The sequence below is a fragment of the Athene noctua genome, chromosome 2, assembly GCF_965140245.1.
Source record: "Athene noctua chromosome 2, bAthNoc1.hap1.1, whole genome shotgun sequence".
Lineage (NCBI taxonomy): Eukaryota > Metazoa > Chordata > Aves > Strigiformes > Strigidae > Athene > Athene noctua.
In genome coordinates, this window is record NC_134038.1 from 1,247,630 (window position 1) to 1,273,660 (window position 26,031).

The 26,031-nt window shown below is 52.8% G+C and overlaps 1 protein-coding gene across 3 annotated transcripts in view; it reads right to left on the minus strand.

Moving 5' to 3' along the window:
* Nucleotides 1-26,031, minus strand: part of ARHGAP39 (Rho GTPase activating protein 39) — a 166,100-nt gene that overhangs the window by 37,961 nt on the left and 102,108 nt on the right. For 2 of the 3 annotated variants that reach the window (XM_074898312.1, XM_074898310.1), the window contains exon 3: nucleotides 2,748-2,828. The exons of the other annotated variant lie outside the window; for it this stretch is intronic. In XM_074898312.1, the coding sequence (XP_074754413.1) occupies nucleotides 2,748-2,828 (81 nt within the window). The remainder of the gene's footprint in view (nucleotides 1-2,747; nucleotides 2,829-26,031) is intronic. 3 annotated transcript variants of the gene reach the window in all.

Below are 26,031 nucleotides of genomic sequence, written 5' to 3' on the forward strand. Positions count from 1 at the left end.
TGCTGCGCAGCGCATGTGGCACTCACAGGGTTAAAAAAAACCCCCACCTCAGGCTGTGTTGGCTTCTCTGCTTGGCAGCCCCCAGACCGAGGGCACTTGAGACCCATTCTTCCAGAAGGAAGTCCACTCTCAGTTAATTAAGCAAAGCTGCTAATTAGCTTCCTGGCTGGGAGTGACTGGGGGGGGGAGGGTGGCAAGGTCTGTCCGTGGGTTTTTTTTACAGGCGGTAAAGTTGGGGTCGGGAAGATGGAGGCATCTCCTGCAGCAAAGCACATGCTGATGCAAACAGGTCATGTGTGTTAACCGCACTGAAATTTAATCTTTTAATTGCTTGGGCAGCCGCGGGCATCAGCCAGCTGGCGGGTGGGGACTGTTGTTCCCCAAAACCCACATTGTCCCTCGTCTCGGATTGCAGCTCCTAGCCGGCACCGCCACCCAGCTGCCTGGCGGGTCAGAACCATCAGTGCCGAATCACTAACCCTGTTTGCAGAAAAAAAAACCTGCTCAGGATAGAGAGTGGCGTGTCCCTGTCAGCACTCCGTGTCCCCGTCGCCGGTTCATCTCGCTCGGCCTCGCCCCTGGACGCAGGCTCAGTGCCCGCTGCCAACTCCCAGCGGAACGCGCTCGATGCCCAACAGCAGAGCACAGGAGGCACCCGCAAATCCCATTTCCAAGCCACACAGCGGATCCAGGACTGCCGAATCACACTCCCTTCCACTCTTCCTCACTTCTCCGGCCCGCCAACTGGGAATTGCATCCACCCGGCATGCAGAAAGGATGCTCTGGGGCAAAGCTGTCCATGGGCAGGTCTCTCTGAGCTCACCTGATGCTCACTGAGAGCTTTCTGCCAGTGAATAAACACCAGATACCATCACTCTATTTGTTTCCCCTCCTAGAAAGCTTGTTTTTCCCCTCTCTTGCTTAAGTGGCAATTAATTCTGACGCTCCTGGGAGGTCACTGCAGAAGCAGTGAATTACAGGGCAGGCAGGATGGCACACGGCCAGCGCCGTTGGGTGATTTTCCACTCGCACGTGTCTCGAACTGGGATGGAGGCTGCTGCAAACCACGTCACCGTGGAGCGGCTCAGCAGCCCGCGGTGTCACGGAGCAGCAGGGAAGGGAACACGAAGCATCGTGCTGGGGAAGGGAACGTGGAGCATCGTGCCCTCCCGGTCCTCACTGCCAGCACAGGAAGAAAAGCAAGAGCTAGAGCTGCTTCAACTCACCTGCATCTCCAGAAAAACACAGAAACTGGGGGTATATGTTAAAGCCCAGAGCAACCAGGCAGGGAAACCCCCCAAATCTGACCGTAATCTATAGACCTACTGTCTTAAAGGCAGAAAGGCTTCAGGCCACCAGGTCTGGATTACTAAAATCATCCACGCAGGTGTTTATCCTCTCTGTTCCCACCTGATCGGATCTGGATGATGCCAGCAGGTACCACACAACCCCACCTGCACAGGCTGGGATGGGGTCAGGGTGAGATGGGTCTGTCTGGGTCTGTGGGAAGGTCCCAGAGCCCGCAGACCCTCCCCACCACCTCCATCCTGGCAGGTGGTGACCAAAGGGGATCATCTCCCAAACCTTCCCTGGCAGGATGAGGTGGGTCAGAGAAGATGCTTCCTTTGGCCACTCAGAAAGGTGGCCAAGGAGCCAGCTGGGCTGTATCAAGAGTCATTTCTCAGCCCCCCCTAAATCCATCCCTGCTCACAGCGCTTTGGGTTTAGAAGGCAAAAAGCTTGTTTTGAAAGCGGCGATGCAGGTGCTGGGCCAGGCTCCAGCAGCCCAGCACACGATTGTTCCCCACCTCTGCTCATCTACTTAGACATACTCAATTCTGGTGATTTTTTTCCCAAGGCGTTTAATCCATATCAGTACCAGTGAGAGGTCAGAGCATCCGTGCACCTGAACCACTTGGACAAACTCTAAGAGGGGCATTTTGAGCTGTATCGAAGACAAGCACGCTGCCACATTGTTTTCTAGCAACATAAATCCATGAAAGCTGGAGGTGGCGGTTTGGTCTAGCACCTGAAATCCTGATCTGAGCAAGAGAAAGCTCATATTTGTCTTAGAAATGGACTCTGAAAGCAGTTGGACCCACAAGCTGGTTAATTTCTCTGGAGGGTTTCTCACCTCCAAAGTCCTGCTGAGACAGAGCATGGGATCAGCTGGGCTCGCTGCGGTGGATGAAATCCATTCCCACATGAACCTGCTTATAGTTGATGTAAAAATCCTAAGAGCGAGCCTAGAAACCAGCTCCGGTGTGGAGAGATGTTCAAGCCACCATCCCATTGTGATGGCAGGCGTTGGGGTGCATCAGCAGCACCGGGTGAGTCTCGGCCCGATGGTGGAGCCTAACAAAACCCCACAGACCAGGAGCTCACCCTGAGGTGTGACCCCATCACTGGACAGCCCTGGTGCTCCTCCCATCCTGCTCCAGTTTCTGGCCATGGGTAGGAGCCACTCAAATGAGAACCACCCCATAAAGAGGATGGATGGTCCCTGCTCCAAAGAACCATCAAAATATATTTTAAGATTTAAAGGTGGTAGTAAAGCTAAAAAACGTAACACATGAAGGGAAGGGAATGGGGAGGTGGATCAGAAGAGCACAAAGAAAACACGGGTGTTATTCGCTGCCCCGTCCCTGCAGGTCAGCTGGTGGCACACGGGCTGTCCCACACCCCCACCTCACCACCGAGGCCACGTTGCAGACCCCAACCCCGATACCGGAGGGAAATTTTGGCTACCTGTAGTGGAGGAGTTGACCTTCTGCACTGTAATCCCGATAAATGTCATATTCTTTCTCAAACACTCCGGAAGGCGACGAACTGCAATACAGTAACAGTGAACAAGGAGTTACCAACGGTGACTGCGACGCGCACGTGCCCTTATTAAAGTCTCCTTTGCTTTAGGGTTAACGAAGGTGCATCCACAGAGAGGGGCTCCCAGTCCCTGTTAGTCTGGGCTCTGTACTCCAGGGACCTACTCCCACCTCCTCACATCAAGCTTTGAGTCATTAATCAGTTGTTCAGCACATGATGACCAAGCCCTCCGTGGCTGTGGTCTCCAGCTTCATTTCAAACCCTGAGAACACCACATTCTCCCTTAAACTTGTCTTATTTGTGAGGAACAGCTGTGGACATGCCTAGACAGATCCTAAATAGCTCATAACTTTGTCCCACCCATGGTCCTTTCCAAGCGCAGCAGTTCCTCAAGCCTCGAGCATTGCTCTTGCTCCGTGCTCATCTCACATGGTCGGAGCCAACACAGGCAGAGGTGGCAAGCCCCAGAAAAGCCCTTTTTGGCACATTTTCATCTACCACGTTGTAGTCAGTTCCATCTGAGCCCGCAGAGCACTTACTCCCAGATGAAGGTCACAGCACCAACAGCTACCAACCTATTCCAAGAGACACCTTACCTCAGCACACCCAGAGAAACATGTTAAAAAAGCACCTGGGGGTGCAGGATGGCATTTACACGCTGCTTTTTGGACTAGCACCAGCTTAAAGCCTCTCCTAAAAGAGCAAACACACTCTGGCTCCATGTTCCCTTTGGCTTCAGGCCTGCCCAGAAGCCGAGACCCTCCAACACCTCCCAACAAAGCAGGTGACCAGATCTAAGGTTTCCAATCAATACTGTTCATACAATATTTACTCAACGAGCACAGGAAAGGACTTTTTTTTTTTTTTTTTTTTTTTGACTTAACAGTCCTTCGCTGTGGAGATGTGCAAATTGTTCAGAGAACACAGGGCGCGGAGCGTATTATTAGAAATTTGTTCTGCATTGAAACGTAACAGCAAACATCTGGAGAAATAACTTCTTTCTGAGCAGTTTTCGAAGAAACAGTGTTAAAAACCCCCCTACGTACACATTAAGGCGCTTGTGTTAATAAAATCCAGATCAGATGTTGGTTTCAGAAGAAGAAAAAATGAAAAGAAACAAATCTTCTTAATAGGATAGACCTCAAAAATTTTATTCAAGCAAGAGGCAATAAAATTAAGCTTCTGTCAAAGCTAATTTTAATGAGACTTCTGAGCCCTGAAATTATGACTATGTTGAATTGCTTAATCCCTTTTTCCTCTTGAGTGCACGTGAATGAGTGCTCCTCCTCCTCTACAACGCCCAGTGGCTTCTCAAAAGAAAGGCATCAGCTCCGATGCCCGGTGCTGTACCCAGATCCATGGCTCCAGGATCTCCTCCCCAGTGGGCGAAGTCCCGGATGGAAGGGAATTAATGCTCAGGAAGCTTCCTAACAAAGAGCCTCGCTGCTGAAAGAAGCCATACCTAACACTTACTGAAGAGAAAGGCAGTGGATGTTGGGGAAAGACCTCAAGGAAGGTCTCCCTCAGGCAAGTTCTTGCGATCACAGAAATGTCTGGGTTGGAAAAGCCCTTGAAGCTCCTCCGGCCCAACCATGAACCTCACCCTGATCATTCCAACTCCTCCAGATCCCTCAGCGCTGGCTCAGCCCGACTCTTCAACCCCTCCAGGGATCCCGGGGACTCCCCCCTGCCCTGGGCAGCCCATTCCAACGCCCAACAGCCCCTTCTGCACAGAAATCCTTCCTCAGAGCCAGCCTGACCCTGCCCTGGGCAGCTTGAGGCCATTCCCTCGGGGCCTGGCGCTGGGGCCTTGGCTCCAGAGACTCATCCCCCCTCTCTGCCCCCTCCCGGCAGGGAGTTGCAGAGGGCCAGGAGGTCTCCCCTCAGCCTCCTCTGCTCCAGACTGAACCCCCCCAGTGCCCCCAGCCGCTCCCCAGCAGACCTGTGCTCCAGACCCTGCCCCAGCTCCGTTGCCCTTCTCTGGACACGCTCAAGTCATTCAATGGCCTTTTTGGAATGAGGAAAAGTCAAGCAAGAGGCAGACCCTCATGGCAAACAGGTTTCCCTTCTGGTGGTGGCATCCCTGCCCAACCATGGCCTGGAGAACCTTCGAGGACTATCTCATCTGTGCAAAGTCTTGATGCTGTGGGACTGAAAGGAGACTCCCCTTTCCGTCAGGTTTCTCCAGGAACCAAAGACTTCAGGACCACTACACAAAATCTGTCCACTTGCCCTACTTCATGGGCCTTCTGGAAAGATCTGCAAGGTAAGAATTGTCCCCCTGGGTCAGAGCAATGGTGTCTCCAGCCCTCTACTCTGCTTCAAGCCATGGCAGCAGGAGATGCTGTGTATGGAGGGCTCATGACCCCGGTTGCTGCCTGCAGCCCATGCTCTCGTGTCCCCCAGCACCCAGTCCCTGCATTACGGCTGACAGCAGGGAGGTGTCCTCCCAGTCACCCACTTCAGAAGTGTTTATGGATGGTTTGTCTTGAATTTGTTTAATCCCTTCCTGAACATGCAGCAATGTCAGCCTCCACAGCTGCCCACCGCAACAAATTCCAGAAGTTTGCTACCTGCTGCCCACCCCTTTCCTTGCCAAAAAAAAAAAAAAAAAAAAAAAAATTCACCTGATCATCAGCAGTTCCTTCTGGCCTCATATTTTTCACAACACCTGCAAGTAAGGGCCCTGAGCACATCTCCTTGCATCTCAGGGCAAACCTTCTGTGCTAAAGGCAACGGGAATCTGGGAGCAAGGAGGGGATGGAGTCTCCTCCGGGCTCCGGCTCCCAAAATCTTCATCTCTTCTCATATTCACCAGACAGAGAGGATCTGAGGAGCACAGAGCAACACCGCAAGCATCTGGCCAGCCAGTTACCAGAAAACGAGCTGACCGTAAATTCCCGGTAACGATGTCAGCTGCTCCTCAGCCAAAGTACAGCTGCTGGAATTTCAGATGCTTTCATGCAAAGGTTCTTCCAAAGGCTGTTGAAGTGGCCGTAGAATTATGCATCTTTTAATATTTTGGCTGGTGCCAGCTGGATGCAGGAGGAGGGGGCTGTGTGAGCTCACAGGTGAATGGACGTTATTCACATCTGGCTTCAAAACCTGGATGAAATACCTAAAGAGGGAGATTCTCCTCTCGATTTGGTATTTCATGTAGCACACGGGACAGTACAACCCTTGTCTTAAGGCAACTCCTGCACTTTCTATCCCACTATGAATTCCCAACTGGAGCTCCAAACCACGCCCAGGAGCGGAGACAGCCCATGAGGCTGGTGAGATGGGAGAGCTTAGCACCAGGGCTTGCTCTCAAACACACATGCTGACTTGACATACATTAACACCTCATAATCTTTAAAGAAAGTTCTCTTAGGCTGCCACCTCCTCCTTTTGAGATAAATCAATTAAAACCTCAGGCTATGAGCGAGTTGTCGCTGACATACACTCCATGCTTGAAGCTCTTGCGTGGTCCAAAAAATGCCAGGCAAAGCAGTAAGATCGAGATCAACTGCAGCGCTCCAAATCCATCCCACCAGCAGAGCCAGATCAGGAGTAAAATTGCTGCCGGTACACTGTGGGTGGCATCGCTCTTCATTCAGGTACTGATGAGTCAGACTTGGCTTCGTTATCATCGCAATCAGCTCTTACCAGTGGAGCTGCAAATGAGACTGATAGCGAGGATCACATCCACCTGCAACATCATGAGCTGCAAGCTTCAAGGTCAGGGTCAACGCGGCAACGTAACACCTGGGACATCCCCTCTGCTCTCCGGCATCTTGCAGGAGATGAAAACTCACTCCTTGCTGCCACTGCTAAGACCCCACATGTTATTTTTGGGGTGATTTTAGCAAGTTCTGAACAAAAAGATGCCAGAAGGTGACAGCACATAGACTGCTAAGACCAAAAGAAGACCCGGCGAGCTGACCTGTGCACTTAAAAATGGAACTCTGGCTTGTGTTGGAAAGAAATATCATGCCACAAGCAGGAGACAATCAGGGAACAGGTGACAGGCTCCCACTAGATAACCCGTTTGGGAGGACAAAGGTGTTGAGGGATGCTGAAGTTGGCAGATACCAAATTGTGAGGTTTTGTTTCATCTTTGATAATTGGAAGACATTTTTCAGACCCGGGTTTGGTTCTGGGTCTCAAGGTTACTGATATTTGAGATACACAGATCTGCTCCATCTCTACTGGGAGCCATGGTCAGGATGGAGCAGGTGCCTCCACACCTCCTGTGTTGAAGAGAGGCAGGTAGGGTCCCCTCACCTTCAAGGGGAGATTTTGGGGGTGAGAAGGTATTTAAAAGCTTTCCAGAACAAAAAGCCACCTCTAAGGTATAACAGCATGCGCTTAGTTTGTCTTGAGGCCAGGAGGTGAAGCAGCTGGTGCACATGGTGCCCAGACTAGATCCTGCCTGGGAACATGGAAGCTCAATGTGATGGTGGTCAGGGAGCTGCCAAAGGCTGCGCCATGTTAACTGTGGAAATGATCACAGAATCCTTCAGGTTGGAAAAGCCCCTCGGGATCATCGAGTCCAACCCTCAGCCCGACTCTACAAAGTTCTCCCCTACCCCACATCCCCCACAGCTCATCCCAACGGCCCTGAAACCCCCCCAGGGATGGGGACTCCCCCCTCCCTGGGCAGCCTCTTCCACTCTCGGACCACTCTTGCTGGGAAACATTTTCTCCTCCTGCCCAGCCTGAGCCTCCCCTGGGGCAGTTTCCAGCCGTTCCCTCTTGTCCTGTCCCTGATCCCCTGGGAGCAGAGCCCAGCCCCAGCCTCTCTGCAATGTCCTGGCAGGAGCTGCAGAGAGGGATGAGGGCTCCCCTCAGCCTCCTCCTCCTCACACTCAACACTCCCAGCTCCTGCCCTGCCTCCTCACAGGATTGATTCTCCAGCCCTTCCCCAGCCTCGTTGCCCTCCTCTGCCCTCGCTCCAGCCCCTCCAGATCTCTCTGGGATTGAGGTGCCCAGACCTGGACACAACCTCCAGGTGTGGCCTCCCCAGTGCAGAGCACAGGGACTGTCACCTCCCTGCTCCTGCTGGTCACACTAGTGCTGACCCAAGTCAGGAGGCCGTTGGCTTTCTTGGCCCCCCGGGCACCTGCTGGCTCCTGCTCAGCTGCTTGTCACTGAGAACCCCCAGACCCTTCTCTCCCAGACAGTTCTCTGATGAAGCATCAAGGTGAGCATGACATGTGTGTTGTCGTCAAAAACATGGACGTGACAGGCTGTGACATTGTGCGATATTTTACGTTTGCTGAAGGTGCCTCTCGCTGATATCTCAAGGGAGACAAGGGTCAAAGATGCCACTGCCCCGCGTGGGACCAGGTGAGGGAGGGGATTAGTGAGAGTCCCTGTCCCCAGGAGGTGGAAGAGGGACAGCTCAAGGAGCACCTCCCCCTCCTGGTCGGACTCAACATGCTGAGCCGTGACTTGTAGAGGCAAGAATTTAATCCTTGGTCTTGCTAATAAATAAAACTGGTCTCCTTTGCCTGTTCATTTTCCTGCTGAAACCTGGAGCCTGGTATGAAGGATCCCTGCAAGAAACTGAGGGTCCTGCCTGGCGCAGGCTGGAGTTCTGCGACATCCGTCCAGCCTACAAAGCTGACGGTAGCTCAAGACTTGCCCTGCCTCCCTGCCAGGCCAGGGGCTGATTAGCTGGGGAGAGTTGGCTCACATTTGGGGAACAGCTTAACTACAGGCAGCAAATCCCTCTGGGGAAGCAAGTGCTTCTGTCCAAACTGAGCAAAACCACATCGTCTGCTGCAGGAACGTGGAAACTGGTCAAACCACGCAGACTCTCAGCCGTCAGACTCAGACTCACAAAAGCAAAGATCTACATCGTTGCAGAAAGGAGCAGTCATGGGGGCTGAAAGCTTGCAGACCTTAAGCTTGTAGACCTTAAAGACTGTAGGCCTTAAAGCTTGTAGACTTTAAAGCTAGAAGACCTCAAAGCTTGAAGACCTTAAAGCTTTAAGACCTTAAAGCTTGAAGACCTCAAAGCTTGAAGACCTCAAAGCTTGAAGACCTTCAAGCCTGCAGACCTTAAAGTTTGAACACTTCCAAGCTTGCAGACCTTCAAATAGCACCACCAGGACACGGTCTCTGCATACAAAGGTCCTCCTGGTGACCTAGACTCAGATGTGCCTTCAGCTATGCATGAAAGCCCCATAAGCATGAAGAATGGCACAGATTTTTGCTTAGGCCTTGCTTTAGGCCCATCAAATAATCATTTCAGTCCAATCCTGGGAAATCCTTACCGGTGTGCAGCCTGGAAAAGCCCTTCTTGAAGATACAGACCTTGCAGGTCTGGTTCAGAGGGACAGGACTCTGTGCAAGGTGCAGCCAGACTGATGCTCTTAGGAGGAAAAGGGCTATTTGCCTTCTCAAACTAAGGATCTCTGAGCATCCCATCAACTCCAGCAAGACCAACAGCAAACACCACCCTACAATTGATGCCCGTGCACGCCGTGCTGCATCAAGCACAGGTCAGATTTGTGCCGGGCTGCAAAGTCCCACCAGCAAAATTTTTTTGCTGCTTTGTTCCCGCAACAGCGGGGTCACTGTGTAGAAGAGCACGAGTCAACTCTGCTCCACCATCTCTTCTTGGCTAACAGGCATGAAAGCAACAGCCCTAAGTCACTGGATAGAGACAGGTATTGCAGAAGCACCTTAATCACAGAATCATCAAATGGTTTGGGTTGGGAACAACCGTTAAAGGTCATCTAGTCCAACCCCTCTGCCATGGGCAGGGACATCTTCAACCACATCAGGTTGCTCAGAGCCCCGTCCAACCTGGCCTTGAATGTTTCCAGGGATGGGGCATCGACCACCTCTCTGGGCAACCTGGTCTGGTGTTTCACCACCCTCAGTGTAAAAAAATGTCCTCTTTTTAATCCAGTGGCTCTGTTAGTCTGACCTTTGTCAAGCACAATTCATAAGGCGTTGGCTTAAAAACCTTGAAAAAATAGCTTACTGGGGGGTGGGGGGCAGGTAGGGGACAAAAGCTCCATTACATCGGTGCTGATGGGAAGCCGGGCTAGCAGGAATCTAACAATGCTGCTGCTTAAATATCAAATAGCTGGCAAGCCTGCCCCCAGCTCTCCAGCGAGCTCCACGCCTGCTGCTTCCACCAGCTATTCATTTATGCTGAAATCTCAGCGAGTGACTTTTAATGACCTCCAAAAATTCAGCTTGTCTTGGAGAAGCAAGAGCAGCCAGCCCAGCCACCCCTGGGTTTGTGCAAGCACCCCCCGTCCTTCCCACAGATCCCCCGCTGGGCTCCCACCATGCTCCCACCGGGCATCGGCTCCAGGCTGAATCTTTGCTCTCCCTGCATCTGGACGGGTGTTGGGCGGGATGGACTTGCTCAGCCGTACTGTCTGCGCAGAAACCTCGGCAGAAATGGTCAAAGGATCCCAGAATCATCTGGGCTGGAAAAGCCCTTGCAGCTCCTCCAGCCCAACCATGACCCTCCCCCTGACCGTTCCCAACTGCCCCAGATCCCTCAGCGCTGGCTCAGCCCGACTCTTCAACCCCTCCAGGGATCCCGGGGACTCCCCCCTGCCCTGGGCAGCCCATTCCAACGCCCAACAGCCCCTTCTGCACAGAAATCCTTCCTCAGAGCCAGCCTGACCCTGCCCTGGGCAGCCTGAGGCCATTCCCTCGGGGCCTGGCGCTGGGGCCTTGGCTCCAGAGACTCATCCCCCCTCTCTGCCCCCTCCTGGCAGGGAGTTGCAGAGGGCCAGGAGGTCTCCCCTCAGCCTCCTCTGCTCCAGACTGAACCCCCCCAGTGCCCCCAGCCGCTCCCCAGCAGACCTGTGCTCCAGACCCTGCCCCAGCTCCGTTGCCCTTCTCTGGCCACGCTCGAGTCATTCAATGGCCTTTTTGGGGTGAGGGGCCCAGAACTGAACCCCCTCAGCGAGGGGCGGCCTCCCCAGTGCCGAGCCCAGGGCTCAGATCCCTTCCCTGTCCCTGCTGGCCACGCCAGTGCTGACACAAGCCAGGATGCCGTTGCCCTCCTTGGCCCCCTGGGCACACTCTGGCTCATTCTCACCCCCCCCAGCCCCTCTCTGACCGGCAGCTCTCCAGCCACTCCTCCCCAGGCCTGTAGCCCTGCTGGGGGTTGTTGTGGCCCAAGGGCAGCCCCTGGCATTTGCCCTCAGTGAAACTCCCCCAGTTGGGCTCAGCCCATCGCTCCAGCCAGTCTGGTTGTGCCAGGGGACGCTGAGTTAGTGTGGATGGGGATAATTACTGCTGGTGGGAAACAAAACGCATTCAATGGAAGTTGGATGGTGTAAGAGTCGGTCAGAAGGTCAGCACTGTCTCAACATTGTCATCAGGGACATGGACAGTGAGGTCCCTGACAACGGCCTACTTGGCCTTGCCGATCCCTGGAGGGGATGTCGTGCCGAGGCTCCTGAATGCAGAATGTGTGGCACAGCGAGTGCTGGGCTGTTCCCCTGAGCGCTGACCGTGCGGTGCAGAGAGAGCTGGGCTATTGTTCGGTCCCTGGGCCCAGCCAGAGCTGTTAGAGATAATCGCAGAGCCACTGTCAGAAAAGATGGATCGCAACTGTTGCCATGACATCGATGAAGAAATTGTGAACCTTAGACGAACTTTGCTTCATTATAATACCAAAACACCCCTCCTGGTGGAAGGCTGCCCGCCTCCAAGACTGACCACGCCTCGGACGCCCCTCCCAGCGCATGTGCGATGGCCTCGCTCGAGAAGGGCAGAGACCCCCGAGGCGGAGGTGGAGCAAGGTGTGTGACTGAGCATAAAAGGATGACTTCTGGACAACGAAAATGGGAAGCTTCCCCACCAAGGACCATAACCATCGACGATGCAGCATCAGTTGGACCCAGGACCGTTAGGACGTTGTGAGATCAGCGGTGGTAGCTACAACCTCTCTCTCCCCTCTCTCTAAAACTTTACTTTACTTTTCTCCTTTCTTTCACCCATCTCTATCGTGTGCTGCTTCACGGGCAACCCAATCAAGTTTCACTGTTTGATTACTGCTTTCCCCTTTGGTGTTGGTCACCTTAATTTTGCACTTTCGAGACTGTAGCAAACGAACCATCACGAGTCCACCGAGTGGACATGACAAATGGGAGGGAGGGATGGCTGCTCTCCCCAGCTGTGCTAACCCCCTCTGACAAGCTGGAGTGATGCTGGGCACCGTGGATGTGTCACACCGGAGAGATGCAGATGCCTTAGCCCATGCTGTTCGTGTGGAAAACAAATTGATCCCTCGCTCATCTGTCCTATCCATGGAAAAAATATTGGGAGAAAGGGTGAAGGGAAGAGCCTTGTAGCAGAAAAGCATCTCTGCCCAAATATCCCAATGACCCTGGCTGCAAGAGAGCTGGAACATCTATGAAAGCTCTTCTGGATCACCCCACTTACACCCAAGTACACTACGGGAACATCTTTAAACTGCTCATCATGTCTAAATGTGGGCTGAGATCAGCATTAACGACTTGAACCTCACCGCTTTGGTGTTTTAGCAGCAGAGAAAGTGACCATAAATGTCCTTCCCGCTGGGAGAAGAGTAATCACCACTCCGCTCACTCAAGGAATAGTCGGGTATGTCCCGCCCCAGCTGGGGCAAAGCAGGAACCAAGAGTCTGCCCCCTCCCTGGAAGGGTTCAAGGCCAGGTTGGACGGGGCTTTGGGCAACCTCGGCTAGTGGAAAGTGGCCCTGTCCATGTCAGGGAGGTTGGAGTAGATGGTCTTTGAATGTCCCTTCCAACCCAAACCATTTGATGATTTGATGAAAACGCACACTTTTCTGAGGTTAAAATACCTTTTCTCTACTGGGGGGGGGTGTCGTCCTGATGCCATAACAGCCTGTCTCCATCTCTGCTGGATGCCAGCACCTCCAGCACTCACCATGGCGGTGGAGACAGACAGACAGACAACACTGATTATTTTTACGTGGAGAAAAAAACCACCTTCCAAATCTTAATGTTAAAGCCCAACCTGGGCAACCCGGCTCTGTAAGGCCAGACGTGAACCTGGGCACAGCTTGGCACAGGTCGGTGCTGCCCGCTGAGCCATAGCTGGTCTTTTAAAGCCTTCTGCTCGCAGCAGCATCCAAACAGGAGAAAGGACAGTAGGAAACTAAGCGACGGCTCTGCCTGGAACACGCCTCCAGGTACAAGAGAGAAGGTCGGAAATAGCACAAGAGAGGATAAATACCACATTTGCACAGGCGGCACAAAACGCACACACTTGGAAGAAGACCTGGGGAAATAATAAGCCCCACAATTGCTGCAAATCGCCGTCCCCAGCAGGACTGAGCGCAGGGTTTTTATGGGCAAAGCTGACACCTATTTATCGTTTCGCTGGCTTGCCGGGCTCCGAGCAGGGCTCGGCATCACACCGGTGTTGGGAGCTGATTGGAGGCTGTTTTTGGCAAGATCTCTGTAGCAACAGCTCCATCAGCTGCGGCTGCAAACAGCTCTCGGGTGCTTTTCACCTGGCACGGGAGTATTGCCAAAACCATCCGGCCTTGAGGTCTGCCAAAAGAACTGAAGGGAGGGAGGAACATCCAAAAAGGGGCACGTGGAGCTGGATCCTGGCACTGGGAACACGGGGAATGAGCCGGCAGCAATCGCTGCCCAATGGTTTCAGCTTCTTTGGTGCTTGACAGGACTAAGTGGGTGTTTGGGGGACAGTGTAGGAGGGAGGGGGATGCTTCGGCTAAGTCAGGGGTCCCCGAGCCACGATCTGCCGATGCGCACCCCTTCCCTCCCTCCTCCTGCTCCCCTGACGTCCCCAGCACAGCCCTGCTGATGCTGCGAGTCCGAATCCTCCCCTGGCAGAGCATCACGCCTGCTTGCCATGAACCAGGCAGCTGGAAACCATCGAGCATCCCTGGAGGGGATCTGCTGACTCCCAGAGCAGAGGCTGAGCACACCACGGCACCGCTTGGACATGTTGCTGCTGCTGGCAGGCTCAGCTGGAGATTTAAAAATTTTTTTTTCCTGTTATATTCACCCCTCCCAGGAGACCTGATGTATTCCCAGAGCTCCCTGGGTAGAGGCAGAGTTAGACTGAAGCGCAGGATTACCTCTACGCCCACGCCTGGCCCAGGAAGGCTCTCCTGAGCATCCCTGTCTTCACTACTTTATAAGTACAAGCTCCTGAAACATTTCCCCTTGAATAAACCCCGAGTGTGGGAGCACACCCTTACCAGGAGATAAACTGGAAGATTAAGGACTTTTCTTCTTTCTATTTCTGCCCCAGTGGCGGCAGGTGCCTTGCCCAGGGCGGGTGCAGCTCTACCCTCCGCCCTGGGGGGGGTTGAGGATGTGCAGAAGACATTACAGGCACTGCTTTTAGCAGTCCCAAAGCCTTGGACAGGCAGTGGTCCCACCCTCCTGTCTTCACTTCAAGCTTGCTCCGGTGATTTCAGCTGCGTTTAAGTCTGCATTGAAGAGAACAAAGCCCTCAGAGCAATTTTGTAAGGCTTCAAGGAGCTGACCCACTGCTGGCTGTACTCCTTCCAACCCAACCTTCTCTGCAGAAGGAAAACTGGTGTTGGTGTTGAGGAGACCCTTGCAGATAAGCAAATGATCCTGTCAGTCCGTCATTACCATTGTCTGCCTTTATGCCCCACATATGGGATGCAAAGGGTTTTTTTTCACAGCAAAATCCCCTACAAATGCCCGTGCTTGCCCTGGTTTATCAGAAGATAAGGCTCTGTGCTGCTTTTGGGAAGAGGACAAATGTTTCTCCAAGCGGCCATCTTGCCTTCAGAGCTATGGCGCCTGCTCCAGCTGTCGCCAGCCTGTGGTTTCCCAAGGAGATGGTCTTGGGATCTGCATGATCTCTGCATGAAGATGGGGAGGCTCTACAGAGAGACTTGGATAGACTGGATCAGTGGCCAACGTTAACGGGATGAGCTTCAACAAGTCCAAGTGCCAGGTCCTGCCCTTGGGCCACCACAACCCCTGCATGGCTACAGGCTCGGGGCGGGGTGGCTGGAGCTGTCTGGGAGAGAAGGGTCTGGGGGTTCTCAGTGACCAGCAGCTGAGCAGGAGCCAGCAGTGTGCCCGGGGGCCAAGAAAGCCAACGGCCTCCTGGCTTGGGTCAGCACTAGTGTGACCAGCAGGAGCAGGGAGGTGACAGTCCCTGTGCTCTGCACTGGGGAGGCCACACCTGGAGGTTGTGTCCAGGTTTGGGCACCTCAATCCCAGAGAGATCTGGAGGGGCTGGAGCGAGGGCAGAGGAGGGCAGCGAGGCTGGGGAAGGGCTGGAGAATCAATCCTGTGAGGAGGCAGGGCAGGAGCTGGGAGTGTTCAGTGTGAGGAGGAGGAGGCTGAGGGGAGCCCTCATCCCTCTCTGCAGCTCCTGCCAGGACATTGCAGAGAGGCGGGGGCTGGGCTCTGCTCCCAGGGGATCAGGGACAGGACAAGAGGGAACGGCTGGAAACTGCCACAGGGGAGGCTCAGGCTGGGCAGGAGGAGAAAATGTTTCCCAGCAAGAGTGGTCCGAGAGTGGAAGAGGCTGCCCAGGGAGGGGGTGGATATAAGAAGATATCTTGGGGAACTAGACACTTGGAGGCTGCTACCTTGGCTGGAAAAGAAACAGAAGATGGCCCTTGCTCCAGATTTTATCATCTGGATTTACACGGGATGCCAGCAGCAAGGAAGCAAAGTGGTGGTAGTGAAGGCGGATTTCCCATGATGTTCCCACCAGACTTTGCCTGGGCTGAGAGCTTCAACCACCCTCAGCCAAAAGCTGCTGTCCTCCCCCCAAAAAGGATGGAGTGGAAGAGAACAGGCAACTTGTTCTTCAGCAGCCCCTGAGTGCTTACACATCTCCACACAGCTTGCTGTTTAAATCCAGCTGCAAACTGAGCTGCAAGCACAGGTACAAGTTGTTCTTCTGCCCTGGTTTCCCACGAACGTCTGGAGAAGTGCTGCTAGATAAAACCAGCTCCTTAAAAAACTCCTGAGCTCTGCTGATACGGGGATAATCTAGAAAGGTCAACCTAAATTAGTTTCTGAAGTGGAGGAGAGGGATGGCATTAAGGCCTTCCTCATGGGTCTGCGGGGACTAAATTGCATTCCAGAAGTCCTGATGGGTAAAATCATACCCAGAAACTGGCAAGAAGCTGAACACAGAAAGCAAAACCTGCTCTAACCAAAAGGCCAACTGGTCCTGCTCTACGGCAGTGCTGCAGTCATGCAATCGGTAGGTGTTGGAAGGGTGCCCTGAGGTCTCCCCAAAACCCTTTTCTTCTCCAGGCAGAGTCAGCCCAGCTCCCTCACCTTCTCCTCACACATCACATACTCCAGCCCCCAACCATCCTGGTGGCTCTTCACTGGCCCTGCTCAAGTTTATCAAGTTTTTCTTGTCCTGGAGAACTCAAACTATGTGCAGTTCCCCAGCTGTGGTAAAGAATAATTGCTTCCCTTCATCTACCAGCTATGGAGCTGGTCCTATGGCCCAGCATGCTACCCGCCTCCCTCGCTACCCATGCACGGTGCTCACCTCCCCAGGACTCCTGGGTCCTCAGCAGAATTGTTACCCAGCCTCTTGCCCAGGGAGGGTCAGTCCACGCTGACTGCTACGCCCAGTCTTGCTGAGCTTCAGGAGGTTCTTCCCAGCCTGTCCTCACTCCTCTGGGTCCCTCCGAATGTCGGCCCTGCCGTCAGCAGAGAAGCTTGTCTGAGGGTGACTTCTGTCTCCTCCGCAGGTTATTGATAAGGATATGGAACAGGAAAGGTCCCAGGATGGGCCTGGGAGGAGCTTCCCTCCCAGACAACCATCAGTTTGGGTATGAACCATTAACCACCACCCTCTGAGCCTGATGAGACAGTTTTATACCCACCTAGTAGTCTCCCTGTCTTGATTTTAACGTCCCAGCTTGGACACAAGTTGAATGCCATGTGAGATACATCAAAACCTTTGCTAGAGCCAAGGCAGATGCTCCCATCATCCCAGCTACGTAGTCATATGATCACAGACAGCAATCGGGTTGGTCAAGCATGACTCATCCTTGGTAAATCCATGCTGGCCATTCCCAACCACCTTTGCATCATCCATATCCGCAGAAATGGCTTCTCCAAGAGAACTTGCTCCATGATCAAGGTGATGCTGACCAACCTTTAATTCCCTAGGGCTGTGGGCAGGTTGCTCTTCCCTTGGCCGCCACCCTTGCAGGTGCCACCATACTCCTCCTAATGGCACCCGCAGTATGGCACTCCCTTAAGTAGCCTCTTCCTTCCCAACCCAATCTTTTCTTGCCTACACCCTCACTTGTCTTCTATTTTTAAAAAAGTGGTGAACATGGCTAAAGCCTGCATCTCTGTAAGAACCGAGCTGCAGACCAAAAGTCGCATCGGAAGACATATTTAAACCAAAACGAGCACTACTTTGTCACAACTTGAGACAACTGGCAAGACTATCCAAAGCCCATCTCCCCACAGCAGGACATCGTCCGTAGCAGAGACACACACTACATCTTCCTCCATGTGCTCTTCCATCTGTGAAAAGGAGACAAAACGATGGTGCAGCTGGTGCAATCCTAATTTTGGCAATATCCCTTTCACATTTGTAGGTGGACAAACAACTGAAGCAAAATCCTTACTCAAGACTATGTTTTAAGTGCTTTCAATGTATTTCCCTTTCCTCCAGCTTTGGTTGGGAGGTTAAGCAGGACTAAGGCTCTGTACCCAAATCCCAGTCCTGTCTAAGTTGTACTATATGATGTACTTGAGTCAATATATTTAGTTTTCTGGGCCCATTTATTTTACCAGAAGCAACCTAACCCTCCTCTAAAATGAAAAACGGCTGTAACTCACGTTCTAAAGTTGCCCCTAAAGTCAGTTCAACTAAACGAAACAAAGAGCCCTTCAATTCTCAGTGGCAGCAGCCTAGCAGGTGTTTAATGTGGCCCAACCAATACACCAAAAATTAATTCAAATCAGTGCTGAGCATCTTCACATTCATGGAGATGATGATATTATTGCAAATACGTCAAGATGTCCTCATGCCATACCATCCAATCGACAGGAGCTGCCCATACGTCACTCCACCACGTGCCATTGATATTGTGACTTCTAGGGCGTTGCCATCTTTAGAGACAGTGGTACCGCTGTACAGGAGAGCTGTGTCCAGCTCTGGGATCTTCAGGATGGGAAAGACATAGTCCTGTTAGAGTGGGTGCAAGGGAGGCCACAGAAATGGTCCAAGGGCTGGAGCAGCTCTGCTGGGGGGAAAGGCTGAGAGAGTTTGGGGGTGAAATGCTGGGGTTTCAACCCCAAGCCCCACATTAAGGTTGACATGTGGGTGATTCCCACAGCCCTTCCCAAAGGGGGGTGAGTTTCCCTTTAGGCTTCCCTCCAGGGTGGGGCGGCCTTGCAGACAGAGCCATTGGGTCAGTGAGCCCCAGGGGTCCCGCAGTGAGTAACCCAAGGTCAGGTGTCCACTGAGGGGTAATAGCTGGGACCCCTGGCAGGAGGGGCAGTGTCTGTGTGTGAGGGGGATGCCCTGTGCAGAGTTCCCTGCTGGGGAAGGACCTCCCGCCTCCCTGGGACTGGGCTCCACTCAGCTCTGGCTTTTGTAAACGTGGGCTGTGTAGGGATTCAGTGTGTGGCTTCCTTGGTCTGATGTGTTTGGCTGGTTGACCTGGTTGTCTCCCATCCCTTCTATGGGAGACTGCATGTCACCCTTTATCCCACCCACTGTTGGTCGTGTGGTGTCGTTGTTGGGGTCAGTGGGATTGATGTTGATTATGTATAACCTGATTGACTTGTTTGTACCCCCAGCGCTCACCCATGGACTGACCCTTTTGTATCAAATACAATATGGTTATTGGTTCATCTTTATGCTGGCTGTGTCCTTTATGATAGGCCTGATAATTGGCAAAGCAGGGGGGTTCAGCTGGAGAAGAGAAGGCTCCAGGGAGACGTTAGAGAGGCCTGTCAATCCTTAAAGGGGGCTGATAAGAAAGAGGGAGAGAGGGTCTGTAGTGATAGGACAAGGGGTGATGTTTTTAAACTAAAAGAAGATAGATTCAGACTAGATTTAAGGAAGAATTTTTTATGATGAGGGTGGTGAGACACTGGACCAGGTTGCCCAGAGAGGTGGTCGATGCCCCATCCCTGGAAACATTCAAGGCCAGGTTGGACGGGGCTCTGAGCAACCTGATGTGGTTGAAGATGTCCCTTATCATTGGAGGGGGGTTGGACTAGATGACCTTTAAAGATCCCTCCCAACCCAAACCATTTGATGAGTCTATGATTTGCGTTAGACTAAGATGCAACAAAAATACTATATGCGTTATCTTAAATGCAAATAAAATTATTATTCCTCAATAAATGTCACTCTGAATGCTTATTCCTGAAAAAAAGGAGATCTTGTAACATCTATTAGTCTACTTTGAGAGACAATAAACATCAACACAGTCTTCTTACTCCAGTGGGAAGAGATCTCCCCACTAACCTCAGAGATCTGTGGCTCTTCAAGGGAGCCTGAGGCTACAGCTCAGAAAACTCGACTTTCAGATGCTGGAGCTATTCCAGAACAACCCCCTGCACCGACCAGCCTGGCCCTCGTACCAGAACAGGCTCCAGAAAAACATGTTGAGCTCTTGCAGCTCCAGCCCATGTTGCCTGCACCAGGCATGTGATGCAGCTGCACCCCGCCACGTACACCGAGAGCCGGAGGGTGCTCACAGCCTGACCGCTACTCCTGAGCCCTACGCTGCCTTGACTAAGGAAATTAAGACAGGGGAAAAAATATATCAAATCCAAATGCCACAAGACGAGCGCACCCTCTGGCTTCCATCCTCCTGCACCATCCCCCGTCACCTGCCCAAACGCAGTTGGGACTCAGGGCTAATCCCTTATTTGACTAATTGGATCTTGTACGAGCCTAATTATGCCAAAGCCAGATTCCAAAACCGATTGCCAAATGTCTTTTATGACAATCACTAAGACAGATGCCCGGCCAGGTTTTCAATGTGCTGCTGAGATAGAGCAGATGCTGCTGAAAGCTCCCGACATTTGCTGTCCGGTGAGGATTCATCTCAGCACATGCGGAGCACGTGCACCGCGAGGGCCGTCGGCGCCCGTACTCGCAACCCCCACGTGTCCCCCGCATGACACCCTCGGTGGGCACGAAAAAGGAGCAGCGAACCTCAAAACTGCAGAGAGCAGCAGGAGCACCGACACCAACCCTGGAGTGTGCAACGCCGGTAGCTGCTGTTGTACCGCAGTGACATACGAGGAGTGGCACATCTGGAGGAGCGGCACATCTGGAGGAGCGGCACATCTGGAGCTGCCTCTCACCTCCCGCCTCACTCGGAGCCGGCGGTGTTTGCAAAAGGCAGCTTTGCATTTTTATCCCGGTGGGAGCCCTACCCCGGCATGGACCTTCTCCCCAGCTGGGGTGGAGGACACTTCAAAGGTGATTTTTCCATTAATATCCTAAAATATGGATCGCAAAGGCTGCAGCAGAGACACAAGTTTGCTTCTGGCAGCTTTAACATGGGAACCTCTGGCAGAACAGGAAACATCTACTAAACTAAAAAAAAAAAAAAAAAAAAAAGGCATTTTTCCCCCCCCCAGGATAGGAAGTGGCACCATTTCACAGCGGCTTGGAAAGCAGTATAGCTTTTATTTTTAAAATAAGAGAAAGTGACGACTGAAATAGCACAGCTCGATGGGAAAGCCAGGAATAGAAATGAAATCCCAGCACCTAATCCGCTGTTGCAATCACTGGCCTGTAAGGCTTCATACTCTTAATTACAGCCACTGCTTCTAATAAAAGTTAAAAGATGGTTTTCTTTGCAGTTACGTAAACTGTATTTTGCGTCTGACGATCTACGTAAGCACTTGGCTGCATTAGACAAATATCTGTCTAATCCGGAGTCCTGTTTTGCAGCAGGGAGTGGAGAATTCAAGGAGAGGATATTAAAAAGAAACAGGACAGGGCGCTTTGTCTCCAATTTCATCTTCCACCCTGGCTTAGAGCAAGAAATGTAAGATATGAACATTTTTTCTCTAAAATATTTGAGAATGGTATGAGGAAGAGGAGTTAAATCTTGAGCTGCCTTTAGCTTTACGCTGGAAATGCATTTTCCACTCACAGTTGTCTCCAAATATCCGTGTACTTTTTCAGATGGTTCATCACCCAAGAGCTTGGCTCGCATCGTTACCGCTTGGACCGCAATAAGCGCGCGGGAGCACGGTGAGCGATTGGAAATTAATGAAGGAGTCGGTGACACCTGCTGAGCCTGGGAGATGGTTTTCTGAGCAGCGTCATATTAAAAATTTAATCTGGTGAAAAACCCACCCAGCCAGGTAGGGTGAGACTTGGCGTGGCCGGCACCTGAGTGCCTGTGGCACAGGTAAGGGGGAAAGAAAACTGAAGCCAAAAGAAGTTGAGTGAGACGATCTCCCAGCTGCGGGAGATCAAATATCCAGAGAAAATGGAGATGCTGACAGATCACAGCTGCAGAAGGGGTACGCCTGCAAAGATGTCTGTCCCGCTCTGGCTGACCAAGGGAATTGCTGGTCCCTGCTGGGCAAGGCCCCATCCCTGGAAACATTCAAGGTCAGGTTGGACGGGGCTCTGAGCAGCCTGATCTCACTGAAGATGTCCCTCCTCATTGCAGGGGGTCGGACTAGATGACCTTTATAGGTCCCTTCCAACCCAAACCCTTCGATGATTCTACAAACTTCTCTAGACCCCTGGCCAGAGGAGCCACAAAGCCCACCCAGAAGTCGTTCAATACTTGAGTTTCTTGCGACAAGGTGAGCAGAAGCATCTGCGAAATCATTAAATCTTCTCTCAATGCTTAGAAGAAGGCTGCAGTTGTTGGTGACTTACAGCAGGTGATCACAAGAGGTCACTCACCCAGCATCCACATGGATACCCAGCAGCAGACACACAAGGTTCACCCAACTCACTTCCATGCAAGAAATGCAAATAAAGGCATGAACAGAATCGAATGTTTCTGTTGGAAGGGACCTACAATGATCACCTGCTCCAAGTGAGTCGCTCTTTGACCAGCTACGCTCATTAGGAGAAACCCATGGTGATGCCAAGCATCTGCAGATGAGAATCTCCCTTGGAGAGCGAGAGGGCTCTTGTCATTCTATGGTGGGAATGAGCCCGGCTAAGTCGACAACATGGATAAAACATGACAAAAAGACGTTGGAAGACAGTGAACTGGGGAGCTCGGCTTTGTGTGCAGCCTCCGTGCGAGGCGCAATCTGCTTGCAGCATGTGAAAGCGGTGGAGAAAGACGCATGACCTGGAAAGTGATTTCCTGCAGCGAGTTCTCGGCTTTAATTACAGTCTGAAAGGCCATTCCCACCCTGCCTCCCATGCCGCAAACGAAGCTGCCTGTCTGCCCCCAACCCCGATGGTTCCAATTAGCAGCCTCCCCAGCATCATGCCTGATGAGGTTTGTGAAATTTAGGATCTCATGGAACCAGCAGAAGCGTATGAAGCCGGGGGGCTGCCTGGCAATCATTAAACCAAAAATTTTCAGAGCAACTCAGCTGTGATAGATTCACCTGTTTGAAATGGACTGCCTGAAGGCTGTTGGGTGGAGAAAAAATGAGTTTGAGACCCGATCTTGCTCACCTGGAAGCTGGACTATCCCATGTCCTGGGGACATGAATCCTTTTATTGGGCAAGGTGTGTCCAACAGAAGGTGCAAATGGGAACTGAGAGGTCACAGGAGAGCAAAGCAAACACGCACCGCACCTATTAGCAAAACTGCATCGACCTTCTTCTGTGCTCCGTCGTGGAGGCCAAAGGAACAGTAGTTTGGAGCAGGTCTATGTAAAAGCCCACAAGGTGGCCCCTGGAAGCCCATGCTGAGGTATGCTGGAGCAGCCCGGGCAGCAGGTCAAGGCTGTGGTCAAAGTGGCATCTGTTGAAGGTCACAGCCTTGGATCTCACTGGGTTCATTCAGTAAGGTGGAATCTCACAGAATCCCAGAATCATCTGGGTTGGAAAAGCCCTTGCAGCTCCTCCAGCCCAACCATGACCCTCCCCCTGACCGTTCCCAACTCCCCCAGATCCCTCAGCGCTGGCTCAGCCCGACTCTTCAACCCCTCCAGGGATCCCGGGGACTCCCCCCTGCCCTGGGCAGCCCATTCCAACGCCCAACAGCCCCTTCTGCACAGAAATCCTTCCTCAGAGCCAGCCTGACCCTGCCCTGGGCAGCTTGAGGCCATTCCCTCGGGGCCTGGCGCTGGGGCCTTGGCTCCAGAGACTCATCCCCCCTCTCTGCCCCCTCCTGGCAGGGAGTTGCAGAGGGCCAGGAGGTCTCCCCTCAGCCTCCTCTTCTCCAGACTGACCCCCCCCAGTGCCCCCAGCCGCTCCCCAGCAGACCTGTGCTCCAGACCCTGCCCCAGCTCCGTTGCCCTTCTCTGGCCACGCTCGAGTCATTCAGTGGCCTTTTTGGAGTGAGAGGCCCAAATGTCCACTGAAAAATAACCCAGTGACCTCCACTGCAAGGCTTACAGGGGAGGAGGAAGAAAGAAACGAACACAGCGAGGGAAACAGCAGGGATGTGGCTGTTCTGCTACAGGCAGCAAATAAGATGGAAAAAAAAAATAAATCTCCATTTCAATAATACCTACAATTTCCTCAAACGTTCCCTTCCCCAGGCTGGCAGCATCCCTGTAGCAGCAAGCGGGACCCCTCTGAGCTTGCTCCAGGGTCTCCCAGTCACCAGAGCGAGGGGGGGACCTCTGCCCCCCTCCCCTCCCTCCTGCTGTGCCCACTGGCCGTACACACGAACATGGGATGATGTCCCCGCAGCGCTGGGGGCTGGCAGGGTAGAAGGCTCCCAGACCAGTCTGTGATGGGAGGGTCGATGCAGCTATTTAGGGCTGATCTAGATCAGTGTAACGCAGACCATCCGATGTGGTAACAGTGGTCGGGGAGCAGACTCCAGGCTTCAACAAATTCCTCCTATTTTTTTGTTACCGTAGCAGAGCAAAAACTTCATTGGATCATCAAAAGGTTTGGCTTGGAAGGGACCTTAAAGCCCATCCAGTCTCACCCCCCTGCCCCGGGCAGGGCCACCTTCCACCAGCCCAGGTTGCCCAAAGCCCCGTCCAACCTGGCCTTGAACCCTTCCAGGGAGGGGGCAGCCACAGCTTCTCCGGGCAGCCTGTGCCAGGGCCTCACCCCCCTCACTGTAAAAAATGTCTTCCTAATGTCCCATCTAAACTCTCCCTCTTTTAGATTAAAAATGTTGCTCCTTGTCCTGGTAAAAAGCCTCTTTCTGTCTTTGTTATAAGCCCTCTTTAAATAATGAAAGGCCACAAGAAGGTCTCCATGGAGCCTTCTTCAGGCTGAACACCCCCAACGCTCTCAGGCTTTCTCCATAGCAGATCTGCTCCAGCCCTTTGACCTTCACCCAGAAGCTCCCAACTCCAGGCCTTCACTTCAAGATCAGCTGGGAGCACATATCAGAGAGGAGCAGGTCAATATGGCCATCAAGAACCCAGCACATCCTTCGGAAAACTATTCCTGTGGTTATCTCAGTATTAAATATTGACCAAGCTTTACGCATTTAACCCATAACACCAGTGTTTAAGCCGTGGGTGGCCCTGTTCCAACCTCAGGGTATTGGCAGTACCAAGACACCCATTTCTAGATGAAGACACGACGGAGGTGTAAAGGACACCAAATGCTGTTTCAGAACAAGTCCTTCCACAGCAGGCATGGAGAGAAGGTTGTGCTTGCAGAGATCACTCTGGCTGCTTGTGGAGGGTTTTATAGACCTCAAGAGCAGCCGTTCAGGAAGCAGAAATGTTTGGTTTGCTGGTACCAGCAGATGGAGAAGGCAATAAGGGGCAGAACTTATTTATTGCCAATTTCAGAAATGTCAGACTGGTGTTCCTGGAGCTACATGGGGATTATAGGTATCCTCCACATCCTTCTTCTGTGGGAAGCTCTCAGCACTTGGGCTCATCAGCTGGATGATGAGTTGCCCATCTCAGCAGTGATGGTCACAGCCCTCCTCTGCCAATGCATTGAAATAACCCTTCTCCAACCTCAAAGCAAAACCGTTCATCAGGTTTTGTTTTTTTAAAAGATGGCAACCCAGAACAAAAGCCTGTCCCACAAACCCTGCCTGAACCTGCACTAAGGACAAGTCCATGCAAGAGCTTGTGGCCTGTGCAACCACTGGAACTTGGTGGAGTGGCCTAAGTCGAGGAGAAGCTCCTGGCACAGGGATGCAGCAGGTTTGTGCTCCCCCTCCCACCACTGGTCTGGTCTGGTGGCATGATGTCGACCCATGTGCAGAAGAACTCCTCGACACCCAAGCCCCGAGAGGGAAAGGAACATGCTCAACGTAGTCAGCACCTGCAGCATCCTCACACCAAGAATGAAGATGTCATCCAGCTGGGAAAATCTAAGCTTCCAGTGAAGAAATGCTTGAAATGTCATGCATTACACTATCGCTGGATGCAAGACAGAATCACAGACTCCCAGAACCACCTGGGTTGGAAAAGCCCTTGAACTCCTCCAGCCCAACCATGACCCTCCCCCTGACCGTTCCCAACTCTCCCAGATCCCTCAGCGCTGGCTCAGCCCGACTCTTCAACCCCTCCAGGGATCCCGGGGACTCCCCCCTGCCCTGGGCAGCCCATTCCAACGCCCAACAGCCCCTTCTGCACAGAAATCCTTCCTCAGAGCCAGCCTGACCCTGCCCTGGGCAGCTTGAGGCCATTCCCTCGGGGCCTGGCGCTGGGGCCTTGGCTCCAGAGACTCATCCCCCCTCTCTGCCCCCTCCTGGCAGGGAGTTGCAGAGGGCCAGGAGGTCTCCCCTCAGCCTCCTCTGCTCCAGACTGAACCCCCCCAGTGCCCCCAGCCGCTCCCCAGCAGACCTGTGCTCCAGACCCTGCCCCAGCTCCGTTGCCCTTCTCTGGCCACGCTCGAGTCATTCAATGGCCTTTTTGGGGTGAGGGGCCCAAAACTGAACCCCCTCAGCGAGGGGCAGCCTCCCCAGTGCCGAGCCCAGGGCTCAGATGTTGGGAAGGAAGGTCTTTCAGATCTGCTCGAGGCTGCAGCCCTCCTGCACAGCTTTATGAAGCAACTCCATGTCCTTTCCCACTTTCTTTTCACAGCAGAGGCTTGCTTTGGAGGAGGGCAGACAATCCCTGCAGGGACCTGGAAAATCCCCGCGCAGCAGATGCTGCAGAGACTTATG